This window comes from Danio rerio, chromosome 15 (assembly GCF_049306965.1).
Source record: "Danio rerio strain Tuebingen ecotype United States chromosome 15, GRCz12tu, whole genome shotgun sequence".
NCBI classification, from domain to species: domain Eukaryota; kingdom Metazoa; phylum Chordata; class Actinopteri; order Cypriniformes; family Danionidae; genus Danio; species Danio rerio.
The window spans coordinates 19,766,226-19,781,029 of NC_133190.1; the positions used below are offsets into that span (position 1 = coordinate 19,766,226).

General features: G+C 32.7%; 2 protein-coding genes across 4 annotated transcripts in view; both read left to right on the forward strand.

Moving 5' to 3' along the window:
* The window catches only part of cltcb (clathrin, heavy chain b (Hc)), a 54,258-nt gene extending 48,596 nt beyond the window's left edge, over positions 1–5,662 (forward strand). For both annotated transcript variants that reach the window (XM_005157424.3, NM_001194978.1), the window contains one exon: positions 4,466–5,662. In XM_005157424.3, the coding sequence (XP_005157481.1) occupies positions 4,466–4,596 (131 nt within the window). In that variant the 3' untranslated portion in view covers positions 4,597–5,662. The remainder of the gene's footprint in view (positions 1–4,465) is intronic.
* Positions 5,663–8,812: 3,150 nt separating this feature from the next.
* Positions 8,813–14,804, forward strand: part of vmp1 (vacuole membrane protein 1) — a 30,240-nt gene continuing 24,248 nt past the window's right edge. Inside the window, exons 1-3 of one of the 2 annotated variants that reach the window (XM_005157413.5) lie at positions 8,813–8,852; positions 11,069–11,175; positions 13,453–13,585. In XM_005157413.5, the coding sequence (XP_005157470.1) occupies positions 11,097–11,175; positions 13,453–13,585 (212 nt within the window). In that variant the 5' untranslated portion in view covers positions 8,813–8,852; positions 11,069–11,096. 2 annotated transcript variants of the gene reach the window in all.

A 14,804-nucleotide genomic window follows, 5' to 3' on the forward strand; every position in this document is an offset into this window, starting at 1 on the left:
GAGACGCAAAGCACAGACACTCTTGACTATTCTGGAGGTAATTAACAATATGATAACACAAATACTGAAATGACCAAAACAACATTTCAGATTTTTGCAGTGCGCTCAGCCTGCTGGTTTGTGCAGTCACACGAATTTTTATCATCACATGTTCTCTTTTAAATTTTTTTTATTTTTTATTATTTACTATATTGTAATTTGTTTGGTAAAAGTCTTTCCATCATAGTTTTGAAAGAAAAGTTTATCCTAATCAGTTATTTGCATTTTCAAAAATGATGCACATCATGGCGTTTCCATAAAGAGTTTTTTTTTAATGCGCATCTGCGTTTCTTATGCTTCACAAAAAAAAAAAAAAAAAAACATTTTGCTAAATCATTCACTGCGCTAAAAGCCTGTTGGAATGACTTTATAACTCTGAAATATCTGAAAATAAGCTGAAATAAGCTGAAATATCCCGTTTATGGGTTTACATTTTTATACACCTTTTTTTATTAAATTATTTTTATTACCTTTTAATGAAATTGGTCCATGCCTAAACTACAAAAAGAACCCTCAGAAAAAAATATCCTTTATTCAGAATGGTGGAAAAAAATCTTTAAAAAAAATATTTTACAGTAGAGTTTAGATTTTCTGCCCGAGCCCAGACTTGACCCAACCCACTGGCCGGGTCGGCCCAATATATCGGTCACACTTTACAATAAGGTTTATTAGTTAATGTTAAGTAATGCATTTACTAACATGAACAAACAATGAACAATACATTTACTACAGTATTTATTCATGTTAATAAACATTAATTAATGAAAATACAGTCGTTCATTGTTAGTTCATGTTAACTCATGGTGCATTAACTAATGTTAACAAGCGTGGACTTAAATGTTAATAATGCATTAGTAAATGTTCAATTATGATTATTAAATGCTGAACATGTGTTGTTCATGATTAGTTCATGTTAGTAAATGCATTAACTAATGAACCTTATTGTAAAGTGTTACCGATATATCTTGCCACAATCTTCGAGCCAGGCCATGATCAAGCATTTGTGGTTTTTATTTTATTTTTATGTTTAGGTCATTTCTAAAATAGCCTAAATGTGTGGAGAGCTATACACAAATCTATAATGAAATGTGTGTGAAATTATGTTTAAAAGAAAAGACGCCAGGCGGACATGTATATATACTATTATTAAGTGTATTTGCCTGTTTAAAAACGCACCAAAACCCAAAGCGTCCACTGTCGCTTATCTTCAAATCACATGTCCAGAAGCTGATCTGAGAATAGTGTCTTTATGCTGAGCATGCATCAGTCACCTGTGTGCAGCGTGTATGTGAGCAGAAGCAGCGCACAGGTGTTTGCTTTTCACACTGGATGTGCCTGCAGTGCAAAGCTGATTGGCGGCTGCAGCTGCACAGATCGATCTGTCTCTATATCTAGTTACCTATCTATCTTTATATATAAATATATTATTTATTTTTAATTCTCATCTGTACTAAGGCCCACAGCTACTTCCTGCATGTGTGACGTGAAACAGGCATTATGTGGATTGACTGATTCAGAGGCTGCATATTGAATTTTATCATCATTTCAAGTCAAAATAAAATAAAAGGAAAGCATAATCCTCTTGAACAGCTTTTGCAATTAGACTAGATCACATTTAAGATCAGCTCTTTATTAATACTTTCACTTTACAAAGAAAGGTAGGGGAAAATCTTTAATAGGGATGATAGCCATATAGAATGGTAAAAAACGGGAGGGTTGACAGGTATGCAGAAAGTATGATAGTCAGTCTTCAATGTCCTCTTTTGTCACTTCTTCAAGCATGCCCCTGAGAGCGAGGTAAGATAAATCTAAACTAATTTCTGTAGTTCAAACAACTCAGAGTTGTAGCTGAGAAAGTATGTTGTAACAGCTCACTTATTAAAAAAATAGTCGAGTTTAAATTGGGCTCAAGGCTGATTTTTAGTTCTGCGTCGAGTGATCAGATTTTAAATGTACAAGTAGCTAAAACAAACTTATTCAGAGGTGGGAAATGGCGGACGTGCAACAGCATTAATCATAAGGTGAACACAAAACAACATTTTCCATCTGGAGCTCCTTTACGGGACCCAACACTTGTAAACACTCGCTCCCCTATGGCTCGTGGCTCTTAGCACCACCACAGTGTTGCCAACTATTTTCAATGAAAAGGCGCTAAGATATGCTCAAAAAGTTGCTAAATGTTGCTAAATTACGTCATACGTCAATTTGCATATTACTGACGTCATCATGTCCAGCAGTTTTTTTACAGCCTATGGTTAATATTTATAGCAATGGAAATATTTACAATTGCACTATGCTTTATATATGAATGTCAATTTAATTAAATTAATTGTTTGAATATTCATATAGATGTATAATGAATTTGCAGTAATCTCCCAAACATTATAAACACACAAGTTCCAAAACTATCACAAAAATCTCTTTAATAGTTATAAGAAACTCGTTACTGAGGAACATGAACACCTACTGCCAGGTAGAGTTTAGGAATTATTATTGCAGAGCAACAGAAACAGCGAGCAGAAGTATGAATGCACAGCGTTGCATGCGCCGTGGGTGACGCCGATCACTCAAAGCAGAGGTATAAACCAGGCTTAAGCAATAATATCCATCTGCAGGCCCGCAGAACCACACACGTTTTAGGCACACACAATCTAGGACACACGATTTAGGCAAACCATATGTGGTAACTAACTAACTCTTTAGCTTTATCGCCACCTATTGAATTTCACAAGTATGGTTTAAGTCATTATTATTATCATCATCTCTGCAGTTTCTGAAATCAAATTATGTAAATAAAAATAATTGGTTAAAGACACTTATGACTTTATTCATGTGTCCACATACACAAAGAAAACATAACAGACTGTCTAATTGTAAGATTAAGTGTAATAAACTAAATTAGGATCTTAATCTTATCATACTTGGTTAAAATCACTTTGTTGTAAAATATAAAAAGCAAGCAATATTGTGTCACATTAAAATAAATTAGCATACTATAGTTAATCATTTAAACTATATATATATATACATATATATATATATATATATATATATATATATATATATATATATATATATATACATATATATATATATATATATATATATATATATATATATAGTTATATAGTTATATATATATATAGTTATAAACTGATTATCTTAACTGATTATAATTATAAGTTTATATATAAACTATCTTTTATTAAACTGTCACAGCTGTGTGTGTGTGTGTGTGTGTGTGTGTGTGTGTGTATATATATATATATATATATTTTTTTTTTTTTTTACTTATTATTTTTTATTAATTATTAATAGTTAATTTGTTCTTATTGCTAAATTTTGATTTAAAAACAATTTGTTGCTTACTATAAATTACTACAGTATTAAATGTGGGAAATCATTCATTAAAAGGTTATTAGAAAGTTAAGCAAATAAACACTATAAAATCGCTTTTGAGTAAAATATTAATATATTGTTATACATTTGTTACATGTAAAAAGATTTTTATTACATATAATGTGTTATTGCCTATATTTACTTGCTATTATTTCCTTCATTATAAATGAATCCATTATATAAATTAAACCTGTCCAAATTAGATAGTTCAGCAAGGCCACCAAACGCGTATCTGCCATATTATTGTCAGATAATAATGACTGATTTGCTATAATGACTGATTAAAAGCTGTTCAGTCTATTATATTGAATGGCGATCGGAAGCAATGCTCCCCATTCGGCCATCTCGATCACAATATTTGTGAAATAAAGTAAAGTAAACACTATTGTTTGTTGTGTACAATATTTATTAACCATATATATCAAAACATATCGATGACGATGTTCAAAAAGACGTTAATAACATTAACATCCGTCGTAACCATATATGGTTTGCCTAGATTGTGTGTGCCAGATTGTGTGTGCCTAAAACGTGTGTGGTTCTGCGGGCCTGTAGCTGGATATATCTCAGTTTAAGGGGGTCTGAAAAGTTGGCAACACTGCACACACCGCCCACACTCGTCACAGCTACCCCAGCCGACCAATCACGGAGCTTGCGCTACACGCCGTTGTGACTTGTAGTAACAATTTTTGAGAGGTGTACATTAGCGATGACGAGGGCTATGCGACCATGCGTAGGCTTGTGCCGGAGCATACACGTGTGTTTGACACAGAAGTATAAATCAGCCTTGAGCCAGAGCCTGCGCTTGACGCCGAAGTATAAATCAGCCTTCAGGCTCATAATTACCGTTAATGTGTCACACCAGGTCAGACTTGGACACAAGTTGCTCGAGTAGGGTCAGGTTTAATTTTTTGGGCTCGATCTAAGCTCTATTTTACTGTTGCATTCAAAGCTTGTTAAATATGAACAAACAAATTATATACATGGTTTCAGTACTAATGCTCCTGTTTTGAATGATTTTTTTCAGGCACACCCCAGCTGATGCTCACTGCAGGTCCCAATGTGGCAGTTCCCCCACAGCAGCCTTACGGCTATGGCTACCCCACAGCGACCGGCTACACCCAACCCGCACAGCCCGGCTTCGGCTATGGCATGTAAAGCCCTCCTGCCCACAGCTGTCCATCCATCTCTCCTTAAGTTCCTCACAAAGCTTATCGTGGTCTACTCACAAGGTTATATAAAGTAAAACAAACAAACAAACAAAAAAAAGTTACATGTTTTAAATTATTTTCCTGCAATGAAGGACTTCATTTTTATTTGTGTTGTCAAAGAAAAAAATCGGACCACACTTTTGTTATTTCACATTCCATATTTAAGGCTACTTATATCACTAGTTCTTTTTTTTTTGTGAGCTGATTTTTTTTAAGGGGGCATGGGTTGTGTATGTAAGTGGAGTGTTGAGAAGAGCAATTAACCTTAAAATATGTTGTGAAGCATCTGATTTGCACTCTGTCGTGAGAGGAAACTAATGTAGAATCTCTTAATTTTGATGTATTGTATGTGAAGAGCTTACACTGTCAGTCTGTTTAATGCATTTCATTATTGTATATTCTGGAAAAAAAAGGTTAAAGACGATATTTGAACATGAACGTATGCATCCATGGGTACATTTAGCTAACACTAAGTAATAATCTGATATTCTACACAAATATGTAGCTGTATGGGAATTTTAAGCGCATACAGATATGAATATAGTAAACGATTTTAATCCCTTAGCATAAACAGGTTTCCCCCCCGATCGACCTCGTAGTTGTTAACATCTCATCATCCACTCCATGTGTAACAGGTGACCTTTCCTTGTATTGAATACAGTGCTCTTTCTTGTGTGAATCCATTTCCATAAATGAGCAAGGGATACATTGATTCTTCTGACTTCTGTGTTTACTCATCCGATACTTTGTATTAAGGTGTGTGTGTGTGTGTGAGTGCCAGGTGTCGTGCTGTTCTAGCTCACTATTCGGAGTGTACAGAAGAATGAATACACAGAATGGATACCGATGCTTGTCCACCTGTAAGATTTTGTGTGTGATCTGCAGAATCTGAAAAATAATAATAATAATTATGAGGGGAGGGTGAGGAAGAAATACACAGGATTGTAATTTTTTTGGTGGCTTGATTGTAAATTGGCAAAGATTAAAATGAAACTCATCCATTCTCCATCAAATATCTCGCAACTTTGTTTTTATGCAAATCACAGCAGCCATTTGAGGTGTACACCGTTGTTGTAACTATGTTGTGGCAGAAGAACTTTGGCGTAAAACATCAAGTAATGCTTTACTCGTAGTTTGTTCCATTAACAAATATGCTGAGCCTTGACATAATAGCCCAAATTGAACTCTGATCTCTGAATTAAGCTACTACGGTTTAAATGCCAAAACATAGCACCTAAATCAGGGGTGCCTAAACTCGGTCCTGAAGAACCAGTGTCCTGCATGGTTTAGCTCCAACTTCCTTTAACACACTTGCCTGGTGGTTTCTAGTATACCTGGAAAGAGCTTGATTACCTGGTGCAGGTGTGTTTAATTGGGGTTGAAACTAAATTATGAAGGACACCAGCCCAACAGGACTGAGTTTGGGCACCCCTGACCTAAATGAATAAGTGGTGGTCAGGTAGTACAGCACACAGTTGAAGTCAGAATTATTAGCCCCCTGATTTATTAACCCCCGTTTATTTTTTCCCCAAATTTTTGTTTAATGGAGAGTAGATTTTTTTCAACACATTTCTAAACATAATAGTTTTAATAAGTCAACTCTAATAACTGATTTATTTTATCTTTGCCATGATGACAGTAAATAATATTTGACTAGATATTTTTCAAGACACTTCTATAAAGCTTAAAGTGACATTTAAAGGCTTAACTAGGTTAATTAGATGAACTAGGCAGGTTAGGATAATTAGGTTAAGTTATTGTATGACAATTGTTTTTTTCTGTAGACTATCAAAAAAAAAAAAAATATATATATATATATATATATATATATATATATATATATATATATATATATATATATATCCTAAAGGGGCCAAAAATTTTGTCCTTAAAATGTTTATTACAAAATCAAAAACTGCTTTTATTCTTGTCGAAATAAAACAAATAAGACTTTCTCCAGAAGGAATAAAATTATCAGACATACTGTGAAAATTTCCTTGCTCTGTTAAACTTAATTTTGGGAAATATTTAAAAAAAAAGAGAAAAAAAAATCAAAGGGGGGCTAATAATTCTGACTTTGTATATAAATTGTATACTGCATTACACTAATTAGAAGTTATCATATTATTTAATAATAATATATTTAATAATAATAATTATTATTATTTTCATTAAACATTAAATTACCAAATAGAACAATTGAAAGAAGCACTCCACTTTTTTTGGAAATAGTATTATTTTACAGCTTTTCAAGAGTTAAACAGTTGAGTTTTACGTTATTTTTAATCCATTCAGTCAATCCCCAGCTCTGGTGGGGTCATTTTTAGGGTTGTTGCTAGATCAGATAAGGTTGCGTCCGGAAGTGGACGAGAATTATTTCTATTATGTATTACAGGGTTCACCAATCCTGGTCCTGGAGGGCCGGTGTCCCTGCAGGGTTTAGCTCCAACTTGCCTCAACACACCTGCTGGGTGTTTCAAGTATACCTAATGCCTTGATTAGCTTGTTCAGTTGTGTTTGATAAGAGTTAGAGCTAAAATGTGTAGGACACCGGCCCTCCAGGAACAAGTTTGGTGACCCCTGATGTATTAAATTTTCCAATAATTGTGTTTTTAAAAAACGTCTACCTCTACCCCAACTTTAAACCCAATGTTTGTAGTATTGTAAAAACGGTAGTTGTACCGAGTATAATGTTATTTAATAAACTGGCCAATAAATTGTCCTTTTTTTAGTCTACCCCCACCCTAAACCCAACCGTCATGGTACTGTAAGAACAGTAGTTGTACCTAGTATTATTTGTGTTATCTAGTAAATTACCCAATAAGTTGTATTTTATACCCCTAACCTACCCCTAAACCCAACCAACACAGTACTGTAAAAATATTAATTGTTGTTACACAGCATCACAAGTATGATGCTATATTGACGTGCGTATCCGCAGCTGTGCCCTATCTAGGTCTTTACCCATTTTTAGCTTAGCTTAGCATAAATCACTGAATTGGATTAGACCGTTAGCATTTTGTCAAATAAGTAAATAGAATTTTGATAATTTTCCCATTTAAAGCCTGATCCTCTGTAGTTACTGTTCTTCATGTACTAAGACTGTTGCAAATTAAAAATTGATACTAATGATACTAATGGTCTAATCTGATTCAATGATTTATGCTTAGATATTAGTGTTTCTGCCAGACCAGGAGATTGGCTGAATGGAATTAAAAAATGGTCAAACTCAACAGTTTAGCTCTTGCGAGCTTGTAAAACTAACCTATTTCCACAGAAGTGGAGCATTCCTTTTGCGAAAGCCTCTGCTCTGCCAAAATATTAAATGTATAATAATGTAAGTAGGATCTCTGAAAAAGTTAATATTTCAAGTTCTAAGAGGGTGTGGATGCTTTTTGTAAGTTTGTAATTACAGTAATTGGCACAATGTTTGAATACACAGTTAACACTCACATGATTTAAACGGAGACCGCCTTAATGCAAATAAATAAATAAATAATAATAAAAGATAATAAAAAAATCTTTAAAAAAAGGCTACTGTTGTGAGTGAATATACATCAAATTGACTATACCTTGTCAAACACAAAATAGCTTAAATATCACCCAACAGAAAACTGCTGAGACCTTTTTTAATATAGCAGAAAGGTATTTGAAGAAGAAAATGCAAATAAACATGTACCAGCTTGTTGGTATCTTCCTGTTAAAAAGTTTAACAAAATTTAAAACTGCAGCATTATAGCGCCTATAAATAGTCATACTGAAAAAGGACATGAACTTGGGTAATTCCACAGTGAGAAGTTAGAAACTTCTACTGCATCAGAATACCGGAAGCGCGAATGACAAAATAAAAGACGGCCACCGAAAATATAAATTGCTTTGTGGGTCATCCTAAAGTAGACTTTCTATTTTTGTTTCAATAGACGTAATTCAAAGCTGGTGAGCAATATGACAAATAAGCACGTTTTATTAGAAATGTTTAATGAAGTTGTCTATTAATAAGGGATGGTAAAAATTGGTTTCTGTCGGTCTAAATAGCGATAGTTTTCAACCATAAACTAATTCCAGCATTATAATAAAATCGACAAAACCTATGACAGTCGGCTTTTATTGTGAAACAACCGCCGGGCTCCACAGCTGAACGTGAGTCATTTCCGCTTGCTGTTGTTGCTTATTGCTGCTGTCGGGACGGAAGAGTGGTGTCAGGTATGACTGTTTCTTCAATTCACCTTACCACTGTTTCTACACCTTACAGTCATTTTAGTCTAAACGTATATAAACATCACTATACAGACGATGCCGAGTCTGGAATAAAATCCAAACGTTGACTCTGGAGTCAGAGCTAATCTAAACTGCTAATTCTTGCCGGTTCATCACCCACATGGGCTGTTTGAAAATAAGATAACATATCAATGTCATTTGAAAACGATCATTGTGTATTTAAGTCATTCTTAACTATTCAGCACTTACTAGAAAATCTAAAGTCTTTGGTTTATGTTCTGATATAAAGTTCTGGTTTAGTTATGTTAGCCTAAGTGCTAGTTTAAAGGTCCTAGAGAGCAACCTAAAACAGGTGATTAGAGTCCTGTGGGCAATAAGATGAATTTACTGATACCCAAATGCAACATATAATACTTTAATTGTGTCAATTGCTGTTTGCTTTATATGTTTTCTATTGGGTTTTTATTTTTTTTTAAATTATAACAACTGTCTTTTATTTATTCTTTATTACATTTAAAAATATTGTCTTTACACACATACACATAAAAAGATAGATAGATTCATCTATATTAATATGTGTGGGTGTACATTTTATTTGCAAACACTAGCAATGCCTTTCTCTATATTCTCTTTCTCTCAAAATATGTACAGTTGAAGTTAGAATTATTATATATATATATATATTTCCTAAATTATGTTTTAACAGAGCAAGGAAATTTTCACAGTATGTCTGAAAATATTTTTTCTTCTGCAGTAAGTCTTATTTGTTTTATTTCGGCTAGAATAAAAGCAGTTTTTAATTTGTAATCTAGTCAAATATTATTTACTGTCATCATGGTAAAGATAAAATAAATCAGTGATTAGAAATGAGTTATTAAAACTATTATGTTTAGAAATGTGTTGAAAAAAGTTATCTTCGTTAAACAGAAATAGGGGAAAAAATAAACAGGGGGGCTAATAATTCAACTAAATAATACGACTTCAACTGTATATAAATATTATAGTACAATATATATCATAAAAAGGGTGTCCACAGGGTCCTAAAATGTCTCAAATAAAAAAATAAAAAAAAACAACAACTAAATTTTAGGTTTTAAAAAGTCTGGAATCTACTGAAATGTTGTGTCGTAGGTCTTAATTTTCCTTTGTTCATGCATAGCTACTCAATCATGCCATAATGGTTTAATTATTTCCCTTACAGTAACATTTATTTAAAAGTTCTCCATGTCTTAACACTGAGGATACTGACTGACCTGACCTACTTTATATTAATAAATTATAATTGTATTTTTAAATGTTTTTAATTATAATCATTTTAATAGTGCAAGTGAAAAATCTCTCCCAACTGGGATGTTTGGACAGAAATCCTTAGCATTTAGTCATGTATAGGTCTAAAATTTCATTCATAAAGGTCCTAAAAGGTCTTAAATTTAACTTGGTGTAACATGCAGAAACCCTGATACACTAAATATACACACAGCAAGAATTGATAGTGTGTGGGATAGTTTGTTCCACTTTTTTTCTTTGAATGAAATTGTCTGCAAAATGGTTTAACGTAAAAGTTCACCTTAAAAAACAGGGTGTCCGCGGGGTCTTAAAATGTTGACAAAATCAATGTAGAGAAATTTAAGGCCCTTAAAAAGTCTTAAATGCTATTTTGCAAGGTACTAAATTTTATATCATTTTTGATTATGCAATGTATGGTTGTATGCTAAAGTTTGCCTGAATTAAATCTGTAATAATAACAGGATGCTATTTAGTTTATGAAATTAGTTTAATTAATTAGTTTACTGCAGTAACCAAAACCATTGTTTACTATGCCAAACTGCTGAATTAGCTAGATTTAATAGATTTTTATTCAGTATGTTAATAATGTTAATAAAGTTAAAATCTCGCTAGTGATTCCGGTTGAAAGTGCTTATAAGGTCTTAAAATGTATGGAAAGAGTCTTAAAAAAGGTCTTAAAAGGTGTTACATTTTACTCTGATTCCTGTGTAGACTTTAAAAAAGGAAAATATGTTTTAAATAAACAGTTTTCAACTGTTGTCCCTAAATGCTTCAAGGTTATTTAAAGAACACAGCCATCATCAATCAGAGTTAGTTTTTCGGCTGTTTGTCTGCCCTGAGCAAACTTAGCAAGACCTCACTGAGTTACGTTTTCCATGCATGATGGCATCACTGAGTTTGTTTTGTGTGTGCAGGTGTCTGAACTGTAAACAGTAGTGGGAGATGGCTGCAAATGGAGCAGAATGTGAGCAGCCGCAGAAAAGACTAGGGCCAAAAGACAAGCAGAACGGCAGCTCTACAGGTTTGTTATGCTGAGAGAGAGAGAGAGGCCTGATCTAATCAGGACGCCACCGTGTAAGCCTGGGCTGAACTGATCAAGGGTCAGGGGGACCAGAGATAAACCAGAGATTAACCGACCTGACCTCATCATCACTCACATTCAGCTGTCATCACAGACCTCAGAGTAGCCATGAAATAATAATAATAATAAAACACCTTATCTAAAAGTGTTGTAGATGTTTTTGTGAATGATTTAGCAACTCATTTGTTTCAATGTTGACCTCTTAAAGAAATAGTTCACCTAAAATTGAAAATGACCTATTTACAGTTAAATTCAGAATTACTGGCCCCCTTTAAATTTTTATTATTTTTTCTTTATATTTCCCAAATGATGTTTAACAGAGGAAATTTTCACAGTATGTCTAAAATATTTTGTCTTCTGGAAGAAGTCTTATTTGTTTTATTTTGTCTAGAATAAAAGCAGTTTAATTTTTTAAAACCATTTTAAGGTCAAAATTATTAGATTCAAGCTATACTTTTTCAGATAGTCTACAGAACAAACCATCATTAAACAATAACTTGCCTAATTACCCTAACCTGCCTAGTTCACCTCATTAACCTAGTAAAGCCTTTAAATGTCACTTTAAGCTGTATAGAAGTGTCTTAAAAAATATCTAGTCAAATGTTATTTGCTTTCATCATGGCAAAGATAAAATAGATCAGTTATTAGAAATTAGTTATTAAAACTATTATGTTTAGAAATGTGTTGAAAAGATCTGCTCTCCAGTAAACAGAAATTGGAAAAATAAAAAATAAACAGGGGGGCTAATAATTCTGATCTCAACTGGATTTATTCTTCCTCGTGTGGCTTGGCTCATTCTATCAGATTCTTCTCTTGAACACAAAAGAAGATATTTTGAAGAACCTGTTTGCCGGCACCTGTTGTGAATTTGAAGAAGAGACAAAACCAGGAGGATTTTCGGGTGTCTTTAAAGTAGAACCCTTTAATAAGAACTCACCTTTGCTGTGGTGTTCATCAAATAATATCTCTTTGCTACTGCAGCTTGCATGCTGTCAAATACACAGTTTAGTGGGCAGTGCTTATTAGTAGAAACAGAAACTGCCATTACAGATTTAGTAAAGAAATCTTGTTTTTAGGGCATAGCCTGAAAGTATCACCTGGCCATTTGTTAGACAAAAGACACAGCCAGGCCTGGAACTTGACAATATGCATTACTATCGAGACATGATGCTTCATTTCCCACATAGGCAGTCAGACCTGATGTGCCTGTCTTTTATAATTTGCATTACTCTGGATAAATGATACTGTCAGAGCAGCGTGCAATGTAAAAACATAGTTTAAATATTTAAAGAAATGTGTAATCTTTCACAGCCATTGGCTTTTTTACTTTTTATTTAATGATTTTATTTCTTTTGTGTTCAACAGATGAAAAAAAACTCTGGTTTTAAAGTGAAGGTTTAGTAAAGTATGACAGAAATTACATTTTTGGATGATCTGTTCTTTTAATATTACATTCACATGTACGGTTGAAGTCAGAATTATTAGCCCCCATGTTTATTTTTTTCCCCGATTTTTGTTTTGGTCGAAAATATTTTTTTCAACACATTTCTAAACATAATAGTTTTGATAACTAATTTCTAATAACTGATTTATTTTACCTTTGCCATGATGACTGTAAATAATACTTGACTAGATATTTTTCAAGACACTTCTATACAGCTTAAAGTGACCTTTAAAGCTTAACTAGTTCAATTAGGTTAACTAGGCAGGTTAGGGTAATTAGGCAAGCTATTGTAAAGCAATGTTTTTTTTTCTGTAGACTATTAGAAAAAATATAGCTTAAAGGGGCTAATAATTTTGACCCTAAAATGTTTTCCAAAAAATTAAAAACTGCTTTTATTCTAGCCAAAATAAAACAAATAAGACTTTCTCCAGAAAAAAAACAATATCATAAAAAGTGCTGTGAAAATGTCGTTTCTCTGTTAAACATCATTTAAGAAATATAAATAAAATTATTTTTAAAAATTTAAAGGGGGCGAATAATTCTGACCTCAACTGTATGTCAGATTTTTTTTTTTTGACCATTGTCTTGTTTTCGATCATAACCACAGGCACACCTTTATAATAATAATTCTATATTTTGTAGCTTAATAATTTGCATGGTTTTCAAACTTACCTTTGTACTTGGGCAAATGTTACACACACAAACAAACAGGTAAAATGTTGATAATTGGTAATAATTGAGTGATTTTGAAAGCTTATGTGTTATACCCACAGATTCATCTCTGAGAGAGAGAAAGCAGCTGGACCGAGAGGAGCGTCTTTCTTTAGTGTTGTGGAAAAGGCCTTTTATCACGCTACAGTATTTTTTCCTAGAAACTGTCATTACTCTTAAAGAATGGACATGGAAGTAAGTGATCAAACTTTTAATGTGCGCTGAATGTTGAGCATCTTTTTTGTGTAGATTAGTTGATTTGTGCATATATATATATATATATATATATATATATATATATATATATATATATATACACACACACACACACACACACACACACACACACACACACATATAAATGTATTTTTTTATTTTTGATAACAGTGATTAAAAGTGACAATGAGGATTTGGAATTTTATCTTGGTAACAAAAAAAAATAAAAAATCAAAGTTTTAACAAAGTGAAACCACACCACCATCAAATCAGCTTGTAGAATTATGTCATGTGACTGTAAACTGGAATAAAGATGCTGAATATTTTTTTTTCTCAAATTTCAAATTGTTATATTATTGCAATCATAATAAAATATAATAATAACCACAATATTACAGTTCATTCTATATTGTTATTAAAGTAAATGCAGCCTAGACTTTTCCTAAAGCATTACGTTTTTACATTTTTTGGAGATGTAGTTTTTAAATTTAATTTTAGTAAAATGATTGTGTTATCGTCATTTAAAAACACTTTTTTTTTTAAATATATCTACAATTTTCAGTAATTTTTTGGCAACCAGCTGAATTTAAATAGGTTTTTAGTTCATGCTTTTTTTCAACTACCAAAATAATTTTAGTAATTGTAAACCATAAATTGTAAATATAAAGAGGCTTTTAAAAGACAGATGGACAACGATGTCATTATGATTTGAACCTTTTATTGATTTTTCTTATTTCAAATAATGCAGATGAATATCAAATACAGAGCACCAACATAAAAACTAAACAATACAAAATAAATACAACAAATAAATAACATGATATAAATCAAGTCAACCAAACCAAACACATACGAGGAGAAGAGAAAAAAAGTAGGGGGTTGCTAATATTATAGCCCTAATTTATATTTTGTCTCGTTACATGTTTGTTAACATTGTCAGTCGCAGAAATGTTGAAATTTTCCCCATTTATCAAAATAAATTTTAATCCTTCCATGTAAACTGTAGGAGAGTTTTTCAAAAGCTGCAACTTGTTCTAACTCTGAGATCCACTCAAAAATCTGAGGTCTGCTGGAAGATTTTTAGTTTTTCCTGTCTGCCTAGCATGACACAGCTCCGTAACCATTGTGATTCAGCTTTATTCATGTGGCTTAAGGTACAGGGGTCACCAAGTATGTATAAGCTTTGGCAAAAGACATA